Source organism: Onthophagus taurus, chromosome 10, assembly GCF_036711975.1.
Source record: "Onthophagus taurus isolate NC chromosome 10, IU_Otau_3.0, whole genome shotgun sequence".
In the NCBI taxonomy this organism is placed as follows: domain Eukaryota; kingdom Metazoa; phylum Arthropoda; class Insecta; order Coleoptera; family Scarabaeidae; genus Onthophagus; species Onthophagus taurus.
Genome location: NC_091975.1, coordinates 12,221,768 through 12,245,838, shown reverse-complemented (window position 1 = coordinate 12,245,838; position 24,071 = coordinate 12,221,768). Strand labels below are relative to the sequence as shown.

Below are 24,071 nucleotides of genomic sequence, written 5' to 3'. Positions count from 1 at the left end.
AAAAGAGAAATTTAAAAAAATGACATTTTCTATATTTTTATGTCTAATGATATGAAATATATGTTAAATTAAAGCTTGAAGATTCTAGTTTATGATATGATATGAAAATTGTAATATGATATTATTAAAAATTTGTGGAAAAAATTATTGAAGAAGAAATTGTTAAATTTATAAATAAAAGAGAAATTTTCAAAAAATCATATTTTCTATATTTTTATACATAATGATATGAAATATATGTTAAATTAAAGCTTGAAGATTCTAGTTTATGATATGATATGAAAATTGTAATATGATATTATTAAAAATTTGAGGAAAAAATTATTGAAGAAGAAATTGTCAAATTTATAAATAAAAGAGAAATTTTTATTAATTTATTAATTATTATTATTATTAATTTTTATATCATATCATAAATTAGAATCTTTAAGCTACAATTTAACATATATATCATATCATAATTCTTAAAAATACAGATGATATGATTTTTTGAAAATTGCTTATATTTGATTCATAAATTTGACAGTTTCATCTTTAATAAGCTTTTCCAGGAAATTTTAATAATATTAGTTCATAATTTTTATATCATATCATAAACTAGAATCTTTAAGCTACAATTTAACATATATATCATATCATAATTCTTAAAAATACAGATGATATGATGTTTTGAAAATTTCGTATATTTGATTCATAAATGTGACAGTTTCATCTTTAATAAATTTTTCCAGGAAATTTCAATAATATTATCTTATAATTTTTATATCACATCATAAACTAGAATCTTCAAGTTTTAGTTTAACATATATTTCATATCATTACATATAAAAATATAGAAAATATAATTTATTGAAAATTAATTTATAAATTTTACATAAATAATTTTTTTCTAAAAATTTCATATATATCATATTACAATTTTCATATCATATCATAAACTAGAATCTTGAAGCTTTAATTCAACATATATTTCATATCATTATACATAAAAATATAGAAAATATGATTTTTTGAAAATTTCTCTTTTATTTATAAATTTGACAATTTCTTCTTCAACAAATTTTTCCTGAAAATTTCAATAATATTATATTACAATTTTCATATCATATCATAAACTACAATCTTTAAGCTTCAATTTAAGATACAAATCATATCATAATTCTTAAAAATGCAGATGATAAGATTTTTTGAAAATTTCATATAATTTTTGATTCATAAATTTGACAGTTTCCTCTTTAATATTTTTTTTTTCAAAATTTTAATAATATTATCTTATAACTTTTATATCATATCATATACTAGAATGTTTAAGCTACAATTTAACATATCTATTATATCATGATTCTTAGAAATACAGATGATATGATTCTTTGAAAATTTTATATAATTTTTGATTCATAAATTTGACAGTTTCCTTTTTAATAATTTTTTTTTCAAAATTTTAATAATATCATCTTATAATTTTTATATCACATCATAAACTACAATCTTTAAGCTTTAATTTAACATACAAATCATATCATAATTCTAAAAAATGCAGATGATATGATTTTTTGATAATTTCGTATAATTTTTGATTCATAAATTTGACAGTTACCTCTTTAATAATTTTTTTTTCAAAATTTTAATAATATCATCTTATAACTTTTATATCATATCATAAACTGCAATCTTTAAGCTTCAATTTAGCATATATTTCACATCATTATACACAAAAATATAGAAAATATGATTTTTTGAAAATTTCTTTTATTTATAAATTTGACAATTTCTTCTTCAATAATTTTTTCCTCAAATTTTTAATAATATCATATCACAATTTTTACATCATATCATAAACTAGAATCTTTAAGCTACAATTTAACATATATATCATATCATAATTCTTAAAAATACGGATGATATGATTTGAGGTAGATAACCAACACTTTTTGCCAAAAAATTATTCAAATAAACAATAAAAAAACCTACTTGGTGTTTAATTTTGCACTCAACAATCTTGGCATCATCACTATATCTTGCACTCTTTCTCAAAAATGAGGATCAATCATTAACTAACCACGTTATTTGAATCAAATCTAACCCTTTTTTTTTTAGAAAAAAATTACATCAAAATTGAATCCCTCTTTATCTTTCTCATCAACATAAAAGCCAGACGAAACAAAATTAAATCAAAATTTTCGATGTATCGAACTCGGATCAATAAAACAATGACTTACCTGCCGAAGATCTCCTTCAGTTCGTGTTCAGACACGAATTGGCCCAAATTGGCGACGAAAAGCGTCGAGCAGGGCGGATTACTCATCCCCAAACCTGGCTGGGATGAACTCGAACCCACAGGCGATGCTAAAGCAGGACTCGGCAGGAAATGCGGCAAAGAAGCCGCATGGACCGATGTTAAAGCCGTTGGGTGTGGTAACGACATTGGTGGCTATAAAACACAACAAGAAGAAGTTAAAATCAACGATGGTTAAGCGAAGTTAAATAACGATGGGGAAAAAGAACTAAAAGAAAAAAGGATTGAAAGACTAACGTGGTGATGGACCGGAGCGCCTGCTTGTTGCAGCTGTGGGTCCAAAGTTTTGTCTGTAGATAGTCAAAGATAGGAACGTACGGGCACTTGAGGGTGTAGTGCCGGATGGACGAGGGTTGCATGTTGAAGGGCTGCCCCAGGGAGTTCTGCAGCCGCTGCGGAATAAGCCAATGGATGGTGCCATATTTCCGGTCCTCCTGGGAAGAATGGTGCTCCCAAATCTACATCGAACAGTAACTCATTACCTTTGCACCACAAAAAAATAACCAAATTAATCCCCCAGCAGAGACACCAACAAATTTTTACCAAATTATTACCATATATACCAATATGATCACTAAGGCACGGAACTTTTGTAACAAAACGATTTCCCCCCTCCACTAAACCGATTCTCACAATAAAAAAAATATATATAAAAAATTTTTTTTGAAATAATTGATCAAATCAAAAATTTTTTTATATAAAATTTTTAAACAACATACAGATTTCGAAAGAAGACATCTTCAGCTTCAATTTGAGACATAAATCGCTTCTTCGTTATCATAAATAAAAAAGTTATGATTTTTTGAAAATTTACTATTTTAATAAAATTATTTAAAAAAGCTTTTTTCTCAAAATTTTTTTATATAAAATTTTTAAACAACATACAGATTTCGATAAAAGACATCTTCAGCTTTAATTTGAGTCATAAATCGCTTCTTTATCATCATAAATAAAAAAGTTAAGATTTTTTCAAAATTAACTATTTTAATAAAATTATCTAAAAAAGGTTTTTTCTCAAAACTTTGTTATATAAAATTTTTAAACAACATACGGACTTCGACAGAAGACATCTTCAGCTTCAATTTGAGCCATAAACCGCTTCCTCATTATCATAAATAAAGAAGTGATGATTTTTTGAAAATTTACTGTTTTAATAAAATTATCTAAGAAAGCTTTTTTCTCAAAATTTTTTTATATAAAATTTTTATACTACATACGGACTTCGAAAGAAGACATCTTCAGCTTCAATTTGAGCCATAAATCGTTTCTTCATTACCATAAATAAAAAAGTTATGATTTTTTTAAAATTAACTATTTTAATAAAATTATCTAAAAAAGCTTTTTTCTCAAAATTTTTTTATATAAAATTTTTAAACAACGCACAGATTTCGAAAGAAGACATCTTCATCTTCAATTTGAGACATAAATTGTTTCTTCATTATCATAAATAAAAAAGTTATGATTTTTTTTTAAATTAACTATTTTAATAAAATTATCTAAGAAAGCTTTTTTCTCAAAATTTTTTTATATAAAATTTTTAAACAACATACAGATTTCGAAAGAAGACATCTTCAGCTTCAATTTGAGCCATAAAGTGCTTCTTCATTATTATAAATAAAAAAGTCATGATTTTTTGAAAATTAACTATTTTAATAAAATTATCTAAAAAAGCTTTTTTCTCAAAATTTTTTTATATAAAATTTTTAAACAACATACAGATTTCGAAAGAAGACATCTTCAGCTTCAATTTGAGCCATAAATCGCTTCTTCATTATCATAAATAAAAAAGTCATGATTTTTTGAAAATTAACTATTTTAATAAAATTATCTAAAAAAGCTTTTTCTAAAAATTTTTTTATATAAAATTTTGAAACAACATACGGATTTCGAAAGAAGACATCTTCAGCTTCAATTTGAGCCATAAATCGCTTCTTCATTATCATAAATAAAAAAGTTATGATTTGTTCAAAATTAACTATTTTAATAAAATTATCTAAAAAAGGTTTTGTCTGAAAATTTTTTTATATAAAATTTTTAAACAACGTACAGATTTCGAAAAAAGACATCTTCAGCTTCAATTTGAGCCATAAATCGCTTCTTCATTATCATAAATAAAAAAGTTATGATTTTTTGAAAATTAACTATTTTAATAAAATTATCTAAAAAAGCTTTTTTCTAAAAATTTTTTTATATAAAATTTTGAAACAACATACGGATTTCGAAAGAAGATATCTTCAGCTTCAATTTGAGCCATAAATCGCTTCTTCATTATCATAAATAAGAAAGTTATGATTTTTTTAAAATTAACTATTTTAATAAAATTATCTAAAAAAGCTTTTTTCTAAAAATTTTTTTATATAAAATTTTTAAACAACATACAAATTTCGAAATGTAACATCTTCAGCTTCAATTTGAGCCATAAATCGCTTCTTTATCATCATAAATAAAAAAGTTATGATTTTTTTAAAATTAACTATTTTAATAAAATTATCTAAGAAAGCATTTTTCTCAAAATTTTTTTATATAAAATTTTTAAGCAACGCACAGATTTCGAAAGAAGATATCTTCAGCTTTAATTTGAGACATAAATTATTTCTTCATTATCATAAATAAAAAAGTTATGATTTTTTGAAAAATTTTTTTTTCAACCTAATATAATCATCTAAGAAAGCTATTTTCTCAAAAATTTTTTATATAAAATTTTTAAACAACATTCGGACTTCGAAAGAAGACATCTTCAGCTTCAATTTGAGCCATAAGTCGCTTCTTCGTTATCATAAATAAAAAAGTTATGATTTTTTCAAAATTTACCGTTTTTTTTCAATCTAATCTAATTATCTAAGAAACCACAACTGATAGATGTAGGGACGTTTAGAGAAGATTTGTAGAGAATTAAATTCTCTATTTGATGGGCTAATCAGATATGACGTCATCATTGCCGGTATGCAACCAATGTAGCACTTTGCGTGTTGCTATACCAGTACTGTGGTGTTGGTTGCATAAATGTTGCATAAACGGCTAAAAATATGAAGAAATGATCTTATGGCGTGTTTAATAACAGGCAAAATTTGTTGTTATCGTCTCCCGGGGTTAAAACAACCAGCAAAATCATCTAACTAGTTATAATCTACTTAAAAGGAGGGGTTAATTAATTTCTTTTTTGATTGGGATGAAAGCATTTTGTTGTTGGTGTGAGATTCTTTGGGACGTGTGTGTACTTACGTCCTGTGAGGGGGTGCATCAGAGTTGGGTGCGTGTTGGCTGCGTTAGCGGCTTGCTGTTTGGGCTTGCTAACCTTCGTGTTACTTTTAGCAAACTCCAGCCGGATCGTCTGAGGCATGTCGGGGTCAAACCTTACGCCCTGCTGCAAAAGTTGGCCACAAAAACAAGAAAAAAAACCAGAGTGATCGTGTATTATAGACGGGTTGGGTTATTTTTTTGTTTATTAATAACTTTTTTGTCTTTTGGCAGTTAAAAATTGGATCAAATTGAGTCAACAGCAAAGTGACACACTTTGGGGTGCTTTGTGCACGTGGATTTATACTCAAATAGATGATTTAAGGGTAGGACTATGTTACAAGGGGTTAAATTTACAAAATAAAGTTGTTGATTTTGATTCAAAGTTTTTGGGTTGAGATAAAAATGATTTAGACAAATTTTAAACCCACCTGGAGATCTTGCTTAGCTGCTTCTGCACCAGCCCTTGTATTAAAAGTAACGAAACCAACAGGCTGCGAAAAAATCCGTCAGATTAATTAATCCCAAAATTTTTTGATACTCACAGAAGCAGTTTTTCCATTTTTACTCGTCACTTTTAACAAAGATCCTTCATATCCCTTTAATTCGATAAAAAAAAAATTAAATCAATAAACCCCCTCAAATTACAAAGAAAAACTTACCTCATATGCTCTGAATAAAAGATATAACTCCCTTGGTTTCGCATCCATTGGTAAGCCACTTACGAAAAGAGTCCGAACCTGGAAGTTAATAACAAAGAATTAATACGTGGGTTTCGCAGCGAGGTAATAAAACACGAACGTGGAGAACGGAGTAAACAAAAGCATTAAATTCCAAGCATTAAACCCATAAAGGAAACTTTACACTTACACTTACTATTAGCTAATGGTAACATTTGGGAATCGGAGAGTGTTATCAAAAAACTTTTAGAACAAAAGTTGTAGCAAATTTTGTTCTTAACAATATTGCTCTCTTGTATTTTTGCTCTCAGATGCGTCAATATTGAGAAAAATACGAAAATTTGAAAATTGGATGAATTTCCTTGTTCTACTATTAGCTAATGGTAAAATTTGGGAATCGGAGAATGTTATCAAAAAACTTTTAGAACAAAAATTGTAGCAAACTTTGTTATTAACAATATTGCTCTCTTGTATTTTTGCTCTCAGATGCGTCAATATCGATAAAAATGCGAAAATTTGATGGATTTGTTGCTTTTTTAAGAGGATGTAACAATCGGGAATTGAAGCATGGTATACAAAATTTTTTAGAACAAAAGATGTTGCAAATTTTGTTATAAACAATATTGCTCTCTTGTATTTTTGCTCTCAGATGCGTCAATATTGAGAAAAATACGAAAATTTAAAAATTGGATAAATTTTCTTGCTTTACTATTAGCTAATGGTAACATTTGGGAATCGGAGAATGTTATCAAAAAACTTTTAGAACAAAAGTTGTAGCAAATTTTATTCTTAACAATATTGCTCTCTTGTATTTTTGCTCTCAGATGCGTCAATACTAAGAAAAATACGAAAATTTGAAAATTGGATGAATTTTCTTGTTCTACTATTAGCTAATGGTAACATTTGGGAATCGGAGAATGTTATCAAAAAACTTTTAGAACAAAAGGTGTAGCAAATTTTATTCTTAACAACATTGCTCTCTTGCATTTTTGCTCTCAGATGCGTCAATATCGAGAAAAATGCGAAAATTTTATGAATTTGTAGCTTTTTTAAGAGGATGTAACAATCGGGAATTGAAGCATGGTATAAAAAAAATTTTATTACAACAGTTGTTTCAAATTTTGTTATAAACAATATTGCTCTCTTGTATTTTTGCTCTCAGATACGTCAATATTGAGAAAAATACGAAAATTTAAAAATTGAATGAATATTCTTGTTTTACTATTAGCTAATGGTAACATTTGGGAATCGGAGAATGTTATCAAAAAACTTTTAGAACAAAAGTTGTAGCAAATTTTATTCTTAACAACATTGCTCTCTTGTATTTTTGCTCTCAGATGCGTCAATATCGAGAAAAATGCTAAAATTTGATGAATTTGTTGCTGTTTTAAGAGGATGTAACAATCGGGAATTGAAGCATGCTATAAAAAAATTTTTAGAACAAAAGATGTTGCAAATATTGTTATAAACAATATTGCTCTCTTATATTTTTGCTCTCAGATGCGTCGATATTGAGAAAAATACGAAAAGTTGAAAATTTGATGAATTTTCTTGTTTTACTATTAGCTAATGGTAACATTTGGGAATCGGAGAATGTTATCAAAAAACTTTTAGAACAAAAGTAGCAAATTTTGTTATTAACAATGTTGCTCTCTTGTATTTTTGCTCTCAGATGGGTCGATATTGAGAAAAATACGAAAATTTAAAAATTGGATGAATTTTCTTGTTTTACTATTAGCTAATGGTAACATTTGGGAATCGGAGAATGTTATCAAAAAACTTTTAGAACAAAAGGTGTAGCAAATTTTATTCTTAACAACATTGCTCTCTTGCATTTTTGCTCTCAGATGCGTCAATATCGAGAAAAATGCGAAAATTTTATGAATTTGTAGCTTTTTTAAGAGGATCTAACAATCGGGAATTGAAGCATGGTATAAAAAAAATTTTATTACAACAGTTGTTTCAAATTTTGTTATAAACAATATTGCTCTCTTGTATTTTTGCTCTCAGATACGTCAATATTGAGAAAAATACGAAAATTTAAAAATTGAATGAATATTCTTGTTTTACTATTAGCTAATGGTAGCATTTGGAAAGCGGAGAATGTTATCAAAAAACTTTTAGAACCAAAGTTGTTGCAAATTTTGTTATTAACAATATTGCTCTCTTCTATTTTTGCTCTTAGATGCGTCAATATCGAGAAAAATACGAAAATTTAAAAATTGGATGAATGTTCTTGATTTACTATTACCTAATGGTAAAATTTGGGAATAGGAGAATGTTATCAAAAAACTTCTAGAACCAAAGTTGTTGCAAATTTTGTTATTAACAATATTGCTCTGTTGTATATTGGCTCTTAGATACGTCAATATCGAGAAAAATACGAAAATATGAAAATTGGATGAATTTATTGCATAATGATAACATTTTGGAAACGAGGCATATTACATAAAAACTTTTGAAACAATAGTTATAGCAAATTTTATTCTTAACAATATTGCTCTCTTTCATTTTTGCTCTCAGATGCGTCAATATCGAGAAAAATACGAAAATATGAAAATTGGATGAATTTATTGCATTTATTGCATAGTGGTAACATTTTGGAAACGAAGCATATTACAAAAAAACTTTTGAAATAATAGTTATAGCAAATTTTATTCTTAACAATATTGCTCTCTATCATCTTTGCTGTCAGATTCGTCAATATTGAGAAAAATACGAAAATATGAAAATTGGATGAATTTATTGCATTTATTGCATAGTGGTAACATTTTGGAAACGAAGCATATTACAAAAAAACTTTTCAAACAATAGTTATAGCGAATTTTATTCTTAACAATATTGCTCTCTTTCATTTTTGCTCTCAAATGCGTCAAAATCGAGAAAAATACGAAAATATGAAAATTGGATGAATTTATTGCATTTATTGCATAGTGGTAACATTTTGGAAACGAAGCATATTACAAAAAAACTTTTCAAATAACAGTTATAGCAAATTTTATTCTTAACAATATTCCTCTCTTTCATTTTTGCTCTCAGATGCGTCAATATCGAGAAAAATACGAAAATATGAAAATAGGATAATGTTATTGCATTTATTCCATAATGATAACATTTGGGAAACGGAGCATATTACATAAAAACTTTTGAAACAATAGTTATAGCAAATTTTATTCTTAACAATATTGCTCTGTTTCATTTTTGCTCTCCGACGCGTCAATATCCAGAAAAATACGAAAATATGAAAATTGGATAAATTTATTGCATTTATTACATAATGGTAACATTTTGGAAACGAAGCATATTACAAAAAAACTTTTCAAATAATAGTTATAGCAAATTTTATTCTTAACAATATTGCTCTCTTTCATTTTTGCTCTCAAATGCGTCAAAACCGAGAAAAATACGAAAATATGAAAATTTTATGAATTTTTTTTGTTTTACTAGTGTTAATAGTGTTAGGGATATTTTGTGTGCGGGAGATTTTGGATTGGTAGTGCGAAGCGTGGGGTGGCAATGGAGCGATTCCCTCGTTCGAAAATGTTGCGGTATGTCAGAAAAACCAACAGGTTTGAACAAGATCGAGAGAGTCGAACACGAGAGTTGGTGCGTGGCGGATGTAGCAAACGGGTGAATCTCGAATAAAAGGGAAAAAACGAACTAAACGGACGTGTTTTTGAGAAAATGCAAACATTGAAACTAAATTACATCAATATTTTGTTGAAGATTCAATAAAGTTGTTATTTTAGATAAATTTACGTGAGTGTATTTACTTTACTGGTAATATTTGGAAATCGGAGTATGTTATCAAAAAACTTTTAGAACAAAAGTTGTAGCAAATTTTGTTATAAACAATATTGCTTTCTTGTATTTTTGCTCTCAGATGCGTCAATATTGAGAAAAATACGAAAATTTAAAAATTGGATGAATTTCCTTGATTTACTATCAGCTAATGGTAGCATTCGGGAATTCGAAGCACCTTACAAAAATACTTTTAGAACAAAAGTTGTAGCAAATTTCATTCTTAACAATATTGCTCTCTTGTATATTTGCTCTCAGATTCGTCAATATTGAGAAAAATATGAAAATTTGACGATTTTTTTTCTTTTACTAGTGTTAATGATAACATTTGGGAATCGGAGCATGTTATCAAAAAACTTTTTGAACAAAAGTTGTAGCAAACTTTGTTCTGAGGAATATTGCTCTTATATATTTTTGCTCTCAGATATATCAATATCGAGAAAAATACAAAAATATGAAAATTTGATGAATTTGTTGCTTTTCCAAGTGGATGTAGCAATCAGGAATCGAGGCATTTTATAAAAAAAATTTTAGGACAAAAGTTGTTGCAAATTTTGTTATTAACAATATTGCTCTCTTGTATTTTTGCTCTCAGATGCGTTTATATTGAGAAAAATACGAAAATTTAAAAATTGAATGAATTTTCTTGTTTTACTATTAGCTAATGGTAACATTTGGGAATTGGAGAATGTTATCAAAAAACTTTTAGAATAAAAGTTGTTGCAAATTTTGTTATTAACAATATTGCTCTCTTGTATTTTTGCTCTCAGATGCGTCAATATTGAGAAAAATATGAAAATTTGAAAATTTGATGAATTTCCTCGATTTATAATTAGCTAATGGTAACATTCGGGAATCGGAGAATGTTATCAAAAAACTTTTAGAATAAAAGTTGTTGCAAATTTTGTTATTAACAATATTGCTCTCTTGTATTTTTGCTCTCAGATGCGTCAATATTGAGAAAAATATGAAAATTTGAAAATTTGATGAATTTCCTCGATTTATAATTAGCTAATGGTAACATTCGGGAATCGGAGAATGTTATCAAAAAACTTTTGGAACAATAGTTGTAGCAAATTTTATTCTTAACAATATTGCTCTCTTGTATTTTTGCTTTTAGATACGTCAATATCGAGAAAAATACGAAAATATGAAAATTTGTTGCTTTTTCAAGAAGATGTAACAATCGGGAATCGAGGCATGTTATAAAAAAATTTTTAGAACAAAAGCTGTAGCAAATTTTGTTGTTAACAATATTGCTCTCTTGAATTTTTGCTCTCAGATGCGTCAATATTGAGAAAAATACAAGAATTAAAAAATTTGATGAACTTCCTTGATTTACTACTAGCTAATGGTAACATTCCGGAATCGAAGCATGTTACAAAATTATTTTTAGAACAATAGTTGTAGCAAATTTTATTCTTAACAAAATTGCTCTCTTCTATTGTTGCTCTTAGATGCGTCAATATTGAGAAAAATACGAAAATTTGAAAATTTGATGAATTTCGTTATTTTACAAATAGCTAATGGTAACATTTGGAAATCGGAGCATGTTATCAAAAAACTTTTAGAATAAAAGTTGTTGCAAAATTTATTCTTAACAATATTGCTCTCTTGTATTTTTGCTCTTAGATGCGTCAATATTGAGAAAAATACATAAATATGAAAATTTGACGAATTTTTTTGTTTTACTAGTGTTAATGGTAGCATTTGGGAATCGGAGCATGTTATCAAAAAACTTTTGTAACAAAAGTTGTAGCAAATTTTATTCTTACCAATATTGCTCTCTTGTATTTTTGCTCTCAAATGCATCAATATCGACAAAAATAAAAAGATGTGAAAATTTGATGAATTTGTTGCTTTTTCAAGTGGATGTAACAATCGGGAATCGAAGCATGTTATAAAAAAAACTTTTAGAACAAAAGTTGTTGCAAATTTTGTTATTAACAATATTGCTCTCTTGTATTTTTGCTCTCAGATGCGTCAATATCGAGAAAAATACGAAAATTCGAAAATTTGATAAATTTTTTTCTTTCAGATATGAAATATAAATTTTAAAAAATGGTATCTCAAGAACGAATTGAGATACGACGAAAACACCGTTGTTATGATGTTTTAAAGTCGCTTTAAAAAGTTAAAATTCTTTAATAACAAAAATGAAGAGAGCTAACACTTTATACTTTTTATATAGTTATTCAACGAAATCATTTTCCACGCTCGTCTTCGTAATGGGTTTAGCGTATAAAAGGGAGGATGTCGATCCTAAAAGCTCCACTCCATTCCTAAAACTCCTTGTATCCACCTCGTTTTACATAACCACTTCCGTTTTTCTAAGTTTATTAACCCATTCCTTCTCGTTTGATGAATAAAATAAAGGATTAAAGAAAAATTGAAAACGATTTTATTGAAAATAAACAGATACCCGCAGGACTTGTCACAACACGCGAATGCTTTTAGTTGGAGGATTGATTTTTTGCATTTCCAGAGAAGAGAAGCAATAAAAAGAAATTTCCGATCAATAAATATGTACAAGATGGAACGATATTCGTTTCGAAATCGCGTTTTATTCAATTTAGGGGTCCAAAAATATCGCGTTTCATGATAAACGGGTCGAGTGAATAATCCTGTTGTTTTTTAATTATTCAAAATCCGGTGATGGCCGAAACGATAGAGTTGGAACACCTCGGACATGTGATTGGCACCTACCCGGAACCGCCATTAACTTCTATTATATAATACATGCCCCGGTAGAGCTGTGCCAGAGATGTAAACGTCGGTGACAGCCGTCCTAACCCCCCATTCCCCCCAAAACCCAGTCACATAACTAAACAGTCCGAATTTAGGATTCATCCCACTACAAGGGATTGCATTTACAGCTTTAGAACGAGCTAATTCGATTACGACCGCCATTTTTGACCCGTTCTTATAGCGGGGGTTTACTTTATATTAATTACTACCAACCTAATTCTGGGGGAAAACGAAAAAATTAAATTTAAACATCAAAATTTAGTACAACTCATCGATGGGATAAAATAACTGATTAGATATGCTTTATGGGTTAATTCTAAACCTTTTTTGTATAAAAAATTTTTTTCCATCGCATATACTTAACGAGTTATTAAAGGAAATTGATGAAAACACCAAAATGTCTGAATTTTTTTAAGAAGAAGATGTTCGACGTGACCTAAGTAACACGATGAGCACACACAATTCTAATTTGGCAGTGGCAAAAAAAATTACACGATTGCAAAAGGTAGCTAAAAATTTGAAATTTTAATTTTTGAAATTTTTTTTTTCTAGGCTATGTAAAATGTCGTTGGGAACACGACTAATACACACATTTCAATTTTGTGTTCATCTATGAAGCCCAATAATTCTGGATTCATCTTTCTGGGTCTATTATTATGTTTGCCTAAGATTGAAAGAATGAAACACAAATTTATGTCATGTCGTGAGAAAAACTTTTCCTCTGCAAAACTACCCAATACCTGTACTATTAAGCTATGTTGCATAACGAACAATATGGACCTAATGAGAACAACGAAATTCATAAATTTTAATATTTTCGTATTTTTCTCGATATTGACGTATCTAAGAGCAAATATACAAGAGAGCAATATTGTTAAGAACAAAATTTGCTACAACTTTTATTCTAAAAGTTTTTTGATAACATGCTTCAATTCCCGAATGTTACCATTAGCTAATAATAAAACAAAGAAATTCATTAAATTTTCAAATTTTCGTATTTTTCTCAATATTGACGCATCTGACAACAAAAATAGAAGAGAGCAATATTGTTAATAACAAAATTTGCAACAACTTTTGTTCCAAAAATTTTGTAATAACATGCTCCGATTTCCAAATGTTACCATTAGCTAAATAGTAAAACAAGAAAATTTATCAATTTCTTAAATTTTCCTATTTTTCTCAATATTGACGCATCTGAGAGCAAAAATACAAGAGAGCAATATTATTAAAAACAAAATTTGTTACAACTTTTGTTATAAAAGTTTTTTTATAACATGCTCCGATTTCCAAATGTTACCATTAGCTGTTAGTAAAACAAGGAAATTCATCAAATTTTCGTATTTTTCTCACTATTGACGCATCTGAGAGCAAAAATACAAGAGAGCAATATTGTTAGTAACAAAATTTGCAACAACTTTTGTTCTAAAAATTTTTTGATAATATGCTCCGATTTCCAAATGTTACCATTAGCTGATAGTAAAACAAGGAAATTCATGAAATTTTTAAATTTTCGTATTTTTGTCGATATTGACGCATCTGAGAGCAAATATACAACAGAGCAATATTGTTAAGAACAAAATTTGCTATAAGTTTTGTTCTAAAAATTTGTTGATAACATGCTCCGATTTCAAAATGTTACCATTAGCTAATAGTAAAACAAGAAAATTTATCAATTTTTTTAATTTTCGTATTTTTCTCAATATTGACACATCTGAGAGCAAATATACAAAAGAGCGATATTGTTAAGAACAACGTTTGCTACAACTTTTGTTATAAAAGTTTTTTGATAACATGCTCCGATTCCCAAGCGTCATCATTAAGAGCAAGTAAAACAACAAAATTTATTAAATTCTCGCATTTTTGTCTTTTCTTGATATTGACGCATCTGAGAGTAAAACTGAAAGAGAGCAATATTGTTAAGAATAAATTTTGCTACAACTATTGTTCTGAAAGTATTTTTGTAACATGCTTCGAATCCCGAATGTTACCATTAGCTAATAGTAAAACAAGGAAATTAATCAAATTTTCAAATTTTCGTATTTTTCTCAATATTGACGCATCTGAGAGCAAAAATACACGAGAGCAATATTGTTAATAACATTTGCAACAATTTTTGTTCTAAAAATTTGTTTATAACATGCTTCGATTCCCGATTGTTACATCCAGTTGAAAAAGCAACAAATTCATCAAATTTTCATATTATTTTATGTTTCTCGGTATTGTCGCATCTGAGAGCAAATATACACGAGAGCAATATTGTTAATAAAAAATTTGCAACAACTTTTGTTCTAAAAATTTTTTGATAACATGCTCCGATTCCTGAATGTTACCATTAGCTAATAGTAAAACAAGGAAATTAATTAAATTTTCGTATCTTTCTCAATATTGACGAATCTGAGAGCAAATATATAAGAGAGCAATATTGTTAATACCAAAATTTACTACAACTTTCGTTATAAAAGTTTTTTGATAACGTGCTTCAATTCCCGAATGTTACCGTTAACTAATAGTAAAACAAAAAAATTCATCAAATTTCCAAATTTTCGTATTTTTCTCGATATTGACGCATCTGAGAGTAAATATACAAGAGAGCAATATTGTTAAGAACAAAATTTGCTACAACTTTTGTTATAAAAGTTTCTTGATAACATGCTTCGATTCCCAAAATGTCACCATTAAGAGCAAGTAAAACAACAAAATTCATTAAATTTTCGCATTTGTGTGTTTTCTTGATATTGACGCATCTGAGAGCAAAAGTGAAAGAGAACAATATTGTTAAGAATAAATTTTGCTACAACTATTGTTATAAAAGTTTTTTGATAACATGCTCCGATTCCCAAATGTCACCATTAAGAGCAAGTAAAACAACAAAATTTATTAAATTTTCGCATTTCTGTGTTTTCTTGATATTGACGCATCTGAGAGCAAAAGTGAAAGAGAGCAATATTGTTAAGAATAAATTTTGCTACAACTTTTGTGCTAAAAGTATTTTTGTAACATGCTTCGATTCCTGAATGTTACCATTAGCTAATAGTAAAACAAGGAAATTCATCAAATTTTCGTATTTTTCTCAATATTGGCGAATCTGAGAGCAAATATATAACAGAGCAATATTGTTAAGAACAAAATTTTTTATTTTTTGATTATGATTTAATACCTAAGAAAGTTGGGAGAAATAATTTATACCCAAAATGTTACAAACTCAACCAGAATACATATTTACATCAGAGATTTTTAATCCAGCAGCCAGTTTTGCCAACCCAACCCAGTATAATGTCAACAACTCCCATATTTGTTGATTTTGCCCTAATTTGGTTATTAATTCGAAAACTGAAAGAGATGGAAGAACTATCTTTATTCAATACGTCTTATGAGTAAACCTAAACATTTTTTGTTTAAAAAATAATTCTCCATCATGCACAATTAATAAGTTATAAACGAAAATGATCAAAAACGTCAAAATTTGGTTTTATTCTTGAGGTGGGTTGGTACTACTCATCTATGGATTATAATAATATTATTACTTATATTTCAATTTAAAGCTAAAAGATGATATTTTAGGATAAGCCATAAATATAATGGGGTTTGGTTATAAAAACTGAGAAAAAAATTTTTGAATTTGCTTTAAGGAAATGTTAGGGTTAGGTTAAGTTTTATTAATAAAATCGTATCTTCCGTATTTTTTGATGTACAACATTGACTCATATCTCAAATTAAAGCTAAAAGATGATATTTTAGGATAAGCCATAAATATAAAGGGGTTTGGTTATAAAAATTTTGAGAAAGAAATTTTTGAATTTGCCTTAAGGAAATGTTAGGGTTAGGTTATGTTTTATTAAAAAAATCGTATCTTCCTTATTTTTTGATGTACAACATTGACTTATATCTCAATTTAAAGCTAAAAGATGATATTTTAGGATAAGCCATAAATATAATGGGGTTTGGTTATAAAAATTGTGAGAAAAGAATTTTTGAATTTGCCTTAATGAAATGTTAGGGTCAGGTTAAGTTTTATTAAAAAAATCGTATCTTCGTTATTTTTTGATGCACAACATTGACTTATATCTCAATTTAAAGCTAAAAGATGATATTTTAGGATAAGCCATAAATATAATGGGGTTTGGTTATAAAAATTGTGAGAAAAGAATTTTTGAATTTGCCTTAATGAAATGTTAGGGTCAGGTTAAGTTTTATTAAAAAAATCGTATCTTCTTTATTTTTTGATGCACAACATTGACTTATATCTCAATTTAAAGCTAAAAGATGATATTTTAGGATAAGCCATAAATATAATGGGGTTTGGTTATAAAAATTGTGAGAAAAGAATTTTTGAATTTGCCTTAATGAAATGTTAGGGTCAGGTTAAGTTTTATTAAAAAAATCGTATCTTCCTTATTTTTTGATGCACAACATTGACTTATATCTCAATTTAAAGCTAAAAGATGATATTTTAGGATAAGCCATAAATATAATGGGGTTTGGTTATAAAAATTGTGAGAAAAAAATTTTTGAATTTGCCTTAACGAAATGCTAGGGTTAGGTTATGTTTAATTAAAAAGATCGTATCTTCCTTATTTTTTGATGTACAACATTGACTTATATCTCAATTTAAAGCTAAAAGATGATATCTTAGGATAAGCCATAAATATAATGGGGTTTGGTCATAAAAATTTTGAGAAAAAAATTTTTGAATTTGCCTTAACGAAATGCTAGGGTTAGGTTATGTTTAATTAAAAAGATCGTATCTTCCTTATTTTTTGATGTACAACATTGACTTATATCTCAATTTAAAGCTAAAAGATGATATCTTAGGATAAGCCATAAATATAATGGGGTTTGGTCATAAAAATTTTGAGAAAAAAATTTTTGGATTTGCCTTAAGGAAATGTTAGGGTTAGGTTCTGTTTAATTAAAAAGATCGTATCTTCCTTATTTTTTGATGTACAACATTGACTTATATCTCAATTTAAAGCTAAAAGATGATATTTTAGGATAAGCCATAAATATAATGGGGTTTGGTTATAAAAATTTTGAGAAAAAAATTTTTGAATTTGCCTTAAGGAAATGTTAGGGTTAGGTTATGTTTAATTAAAAAGATCGTATCTTCCTTATTTTTCCATGTACAACATTGACTTATATCTCAATTTAAAGCTACAAGATGATATTTTAGGATAAGCCATAAATATAAAGGGGTTTGGTTATAAAAATTTTGAGAAAGAAATTTTTGAATTTGCCTTAAGGAAACGTTAGGGTTAGGTTATGTTTAATTAGAAAGATCGTATCTTCCCTATTTTTTGATGTACAACATTGACTTATATCTCAATTTAAAGCTAAAAGATGATATTTTAGGATAAGCCATAAATATAATGGGGTTTGGTTATAAAAATTTTGAGAAAAAAATTTTTGAATTTGCCTTAAGGAAACGTTAGGGTTAGGTTATGTTTAATTAAAAAGATCGTATCTTCCTTATTTTTTGATGTACAACATTGACTTATATCTCAATTTAAAGCTAAAAGATGATATCTTAGGATAAGCCATAAATATAATGGGGTTTGGTCATAAAAATTTTGAGAAAAAAATTTTTGAATTTGCCTTAACGAAATGCTAGGGTTAGGTTATGTTTAATTAAAAAGATCGTATCTTCCTTATTTTTTGATGTACAACATTGACTTATATCTCAATTTAAAGCTAAAAGATGATATTTTAGGATAAGCCATAAATATAATGAGGTTTGATCATAAAAATTTTGAGAAAGAAATTTTTGAATTTTCCTTAAGGAAATGTTAGGGTTAGGTTCTGTTTAATTAAAAAGATCGTATCTTCCTTATTTTTTGATGTACAACATTGACTTATATCTCAATTTAAAGCTAAAAGATGATATTTTAGGATAAGCCATAAATATAATGGGGTTTGGTTATAAAAATTTTGAGAAAAAAATTTTTGAATTTGCCTTAAGGAAATGTTAGGGTTAGGTTATGTTTAATTAAAAAGATCGTATCTTCCTTATTTTTCCATGTACAACATTGACTTATATCTCAATTTAAAGCTACAAGATGATATTTTAGGATAAGCCATAAATATAAAGGGGTTTGGTTATAAAAATTTTGAGAAAGAAATTTTTGAATTTGCCTTAAGGAAACGTTAGGGTTAGGTTATGTTTAATTAGAAAGATCGTATCTTCCCTATTTTTTGATGTACAACATTGACTTATATCTCAATTTAAAGCTAAAAGATGATATTTTAGGATAAGCCATAAATATAATGGGGTTTGGTTATAAAAATTTTGAGAAAAAAATTTTTGAATTTGCCTTAAGGAAACGTTAGGGTTAGGTTATGTTTAATTAAAAAGATCGTATCTTCCTTATTTTTTGATGTACAACATTGACTTATATCTCAATTTAAAGCTAAAAGATGATATCTTAGGATAAGCCATAAATATAATGGGGTTTGGTCATAAAAATTTTGAGAAAAAAATTTTTGAATTTGCCTTAACGAAATGCTAGGGTTAGGTTATGTTTAATTAAAAAGATCGTATCTTCCTTATTTTTTGATGTACAACATTGACTTATATCTCAATTTAAAGCTAAAAGATGATATCTTAGGATAAGCCATAAATATAATGGGGTTTGGTCATAAAAATTTTGAGAAAAAAATTTTTGAATTTGCCTTAACGAAATGCTAGGGTTAGGTTATGTTTAATTAAAAAGATCGTATCTTCCTTATTTTTTGATGTAGCACATTGACTTATATCTCAATTTAAAGCTAAAAGATGATATTTTAGGATAAGCCATAAATATAATGGGGTTTGGTCATAAAAATTTTGAGAAAAAAAATTTTTGAATTTTCCTTAAGGAAATGCTTGGGTTAGGTTATGTTTAATTAAAAAGATCGTATCTTCCTTATTTTTCGATGTACAACATTGACTTATATCTCAATTTAAAGCTAAAAGATGATATTTTAGGATAAGCCATAAATATAATACGGTTTGATTATAAAAATTTTGAGAAAAAAAATTTTGAATTTGGCTTAAGGAAATGTTAGGGTTAGGTTATGTTTAATTAAAAAGATCGTATCTTCCTTATTTTTTGATGTACAACATTGACTTATATCTCAATTTAAAGCTACAAGATGATATTTTAGGATAAGCCATAAATATAAAGGGGTTTGGTTATAAAAATTTTGAGAAAAAAATTTTTGAATTTGCCTTGAGGAAATGTTAGGGTTAGGTTAAGTTTTATTAAAAAAATCGTATCTTCCTTATTTTTTGATGTACAACATTGACTTATATCTCAATTTAAAGCTAAAAGATGATATTTCAGGATAAGCCATAAATATAAAGGGGTTTGGTTATAAAAATTTTGAGAAAAAAATTTTTGAATTTGCCTGAAGGAAATGCTTAGGTTAGGTTATGTTTAATTAAAAAGATCGTATCTTCCTTATTTTTTGATGTACAACATTGACTTATATCTCAATTTAAAGCTACAAGATGATATTTTAGGATAAGCCATAAATATAAAGGGGTTTGGTTATAAAAATTTTGAGAAAAAAATTTTTGAATTTGCCTTGAGGAAATGTTAGGGTTAGGTTATGTTTAATTAAAAAGATCGTATCTTCCTTATTTTTTGATGTACAATATTGACTTATATCTCAATTTAAACCTAAAAGATGATATTTTAGGATAAGCCATAAATATAAAGGGGTTTGGTTATAAAAATTTTGAGAAAAATATTTTTGAATTTGCCTTAATGAAATGTTACGGTTGGGTTATGTTTAATTAAAAAGATCGTATCTTCCTTATTTTTTGATGTAGAACATTGACTTATATCTCAATTTAAAGCTAAAAGATGATATTTTAGGATAAGCCATAAATATAATACAGTTTGATTATAAAAATTTTGAGAAAAAAAATTTTGAATTTGCTTTAATGAAATGTTAGGGTCAAGTTAAGTTTTATTAAAAAAATCGTATCTTCCTTATTTTTTGATGTACAACATTGACTTATATCTCAATTTAAAGCTAAAAGATGATATTTTAGGATAAGCCATAAATATAATGGGGTTTGGTTATAAAAATTTTGAGAAAAAAATTTTTGAATTTGCCTTAAGGAAATGTTAGGGTTAGGTTAAGTTTTATCAAAAAAATCGTATCTTCCTTATTTTTTGATGTACAACATTGACTTATATCTCAATTTAAAGCTAAAAGATGATATTTTAGGATAAGCCATAAATATAATGGGGTTTCGTCATAAAAATTTTGAGAAAAGAATTTTTGAATTTGCCTTAAGGAAATGTTAGGGTTAAGTTAAGTTTTATTAAGAAAATCGTATCTTCCTTATTTTTTGATGTACAACTTTGACTTATATCTCAATTTAAAGCTAAAAGATGATATCTTAGGATAAGCCATAAATATAATGGGGTTTGGTCATAAAAATTTTGAGAAAAAAATTTTTGAATTTGCCTTAAGGAAATGTTAGTGTTAGGTTATGTTTAATTAAAAAGATCGTATCTTCCTTATTTTGTGATGTACAACATTGACTTATATCTCAATTTAAAGCTAAAACATCATACTTTAAGATAACCCATAAATACAATAAGGTGTGGTTATAAAAATTTTGAGAAAACACTCATCAATTTTAACCCATCAAATTTAGTACTTTTAAACGACATCAATTGATTGTGTTTACCGTAGATTTCGTTTGATACAAACACCGAGTTATTGATCGGCCCCCTCCAACAAAGTATTTTCTATTAAAACGCAGAAAAAATTCATAAATAAGTTCCGTTTCCTGAAAGTCACGCAACTTTGCGTGTTTCCCACTGAAGGCCTCGCCTTTGCGTTTTTATCTGCGTTTCGGGCTCATTTTACGAAATTAGTTTGAATTTGAATTTCACGACCACGCTATAATCATGATTAAAAAGATATATGAAAATATATATATAAATTATTACGAAAAAATGTTTTTATGTTGCGATAAAGATGATTTATGTTGAATTTTTCGGATCGTAAAGAAACTTTGTCGCAACTTTTAATAACGCCGGAAAGTTTCGGTGTTTAAGCTCAATTATGGTGTTAAAGTATAAATGGATCGAGGAAAGTTGGTTAGTGTTATACAGGGAGTTTATTATTTTTTAAATTTTTGTTTTAAATATACTATATAAAATTTTTTTTGAGGTTATGTTCTTAATTATTGATTTAATCAAAAAATGTTGTTAACAAAATTTGTTTAGAATTACTTCAGGAACAGTGTTTGTTAATAAAATTTTTTGCTACCTTGAAATTTGAATTTCCCTCTGAATAGTATGCCATCAAAATTAATTATCTCGATAATTATTGTTTTTATCAAAAAAAGTTTTAATTAAAATTTGTTTCAATTTCGATTTTGAATCAATTATCTTAATAAAAAACTTTTACATCTCTATTAATTAAGCATCTAATTATAATTATATATAAAAACAGAAAAATTATTATTTTGAGGTTATCTCCTTAATTATTGATTAAATCAAAAAAAATTGTTGACAAAGTTTGTTTAGAATCGTTTCAGGAACAATTTTTGTTAATACAATTTTTTTCTAACTTGAAATTTAAATTTTCCACTGAATAGTATTTTACAAAAATTAATATTTTTGAGGTTATATCCTTATTGTTGATTTAATCAAAAAATGTTGTAAACAAAATTTGTTTAGAATTACTTCAGGAACAGTGTTTGTTAATAAAATTTTTTGCTAACTTGAAATTTTAATTTCCTTCTGAATAGTATGCTATCAAAATTAATTATTTCGATAATTATTGTTTTTATCAAAAAATGTTTTAAATAGAATTTGTTTCAATTTCGATTTTGAATCAATTATCTTAATAAAAAAATTGTACATCTTTATTAATTAACCATCTAAGTATAATTATATATAAAAACGGAAGAATTATTATTTTCAGGTTATCTCCTTAATTACTAATTAAATCAAAAAAAATTGTGGACAAAGTTTGTTCAGTATTGTTTCAGGAACAATTTTTGTTGACACAATTTTATTCTAACTCGAAATTTTAATTTCCCACTGAATAATTATCTCCTTAATTATTGATAAAATCAAAAAAAATTGTTGACAAAGATTGTTTAGAATTGTTTCAGGAACAATTTTTGTTAACACAATTTTTTTCTAACTTGAAATTTTAATTTCCCACTGAATAGTATGCTACAAAAATAAAGTAAAATATAGTTATCTCAACAATTATTGTTTTTATCCAAAAATGTTTTAAATAAAATTTGTTTCAATTACGATTTTGAATCAATTATCTTAATAAAAAAATTTTACATCTCTATTAATTAACCATCTAAGTATAATTATATATAAAAACGGAAAAATTATTATTTTGAGGTTATCTCCTTAATTATTAATTAAATCAAAAAAAATTGTTGACAAAGTTTGTTTAGAATTGTTTCGGGAACAATTTTTGTTAACACAATTTTTTTCTAACTTGAAATTTTAATTTCCCACTGAATAGTATGTTAAAAAAAATAATATTTTTGAGGTTATATCCTTATTGTTGATTTAATCAAAAAATGTTGTTAACAAAATTTGTTTAAAATTACCTCAGGAACAGTGTTTGTTAACAACATTTTTTGCTAACTTGAAATTTTAATTTCCCTCTGAATAGTATGCCATCAAAATTAATTATCTCAACAATTATTGTTTTTATCAAAAAATGTATTAAATAAAATTTGTTTCAATTTCGATTTTGAATCAATTATCTTAATAAAAAAATTTTACATCTCTATTAATTAAGCATCTAATTATAATTATATATAAAAACAGAAAAATTATTATTTTGAGGTTATCTCCTTAATTATTGATTAAATCAAAAAAAATAGTTGACAAAGTTTCTTTAGAATTGCTTCAAGAACAATTTCTGTTAACACAATTTCTTTCTAACTTGAAATTTTAATTTCCCACTGAACAGTATGGTACAAAAATTAATATTTTTGAGGTTACATCCTTATTGTTGATTTAATCAATAAATGTTGTTAACAAAATTTGTTTAGAGTCACTTCAGGAACAGTGTTTGTTAACAAAATTTTTTGCTAATTTGAAATTTTAATTTCCCTCTGAATAGTATGCCATCAAAATTAATTATCTCGATAATTATTGATTTTATTAAAAAATGTTTTAAATAAAATTTGTTTCAATTTCGATTTTGAACCAATTATATTAATAAAAAAATTTTACATCTCTATTAATTAACCATCTAAGTATAATTATATATAAACACGGAAAAATTATTATTTTGAGGTTATCTCCTTAATTATTAATTAAATC

The 24,071-nt window shown here is 26.6% G+C and overlaps 1 protein-coding gene across 2 annotated transcripts in view; it reads right to left on the bottom strand.

Moving 5' to 3' along the window:
* The window catches only part of LOC111421602 (couch potato), a 162,966-nt gene that overhangs the window by 23,452 nt on the left and 115,443 nt on the right, over positions 1–24,071 (bottom strand). For both annotated transcript variants that reach the window (XM_071199343.1, XM_071199344.1), the window contains exons 2-7: positions 6,196–6,273; positions 6,079–6,132; positions 5,965–6,027; positions 5,519–5,660; positions 2,615–2,754; positions 2,220–2,431 (exon numbers count right to left, since the gene is read on the bottom strand). In XM_071199343.1, the coding sequence (XP_071055444.1) occupies positions 2,220–2,431; positions 2,615–2,754; positions 5,519–5,660; positions 5,965–6,027; positions 6,079–6,132; positions 6,196–6,273 (689 nt within the window). The remainder of the gene's footprint in view (positions 1–2,219; positions 2,432–2,614; positions 2,755–5,518; positions 5,661–5,964; positions 6,028–6,078; positions 6,133–6,195; positions 6,274–24,071) is intronic.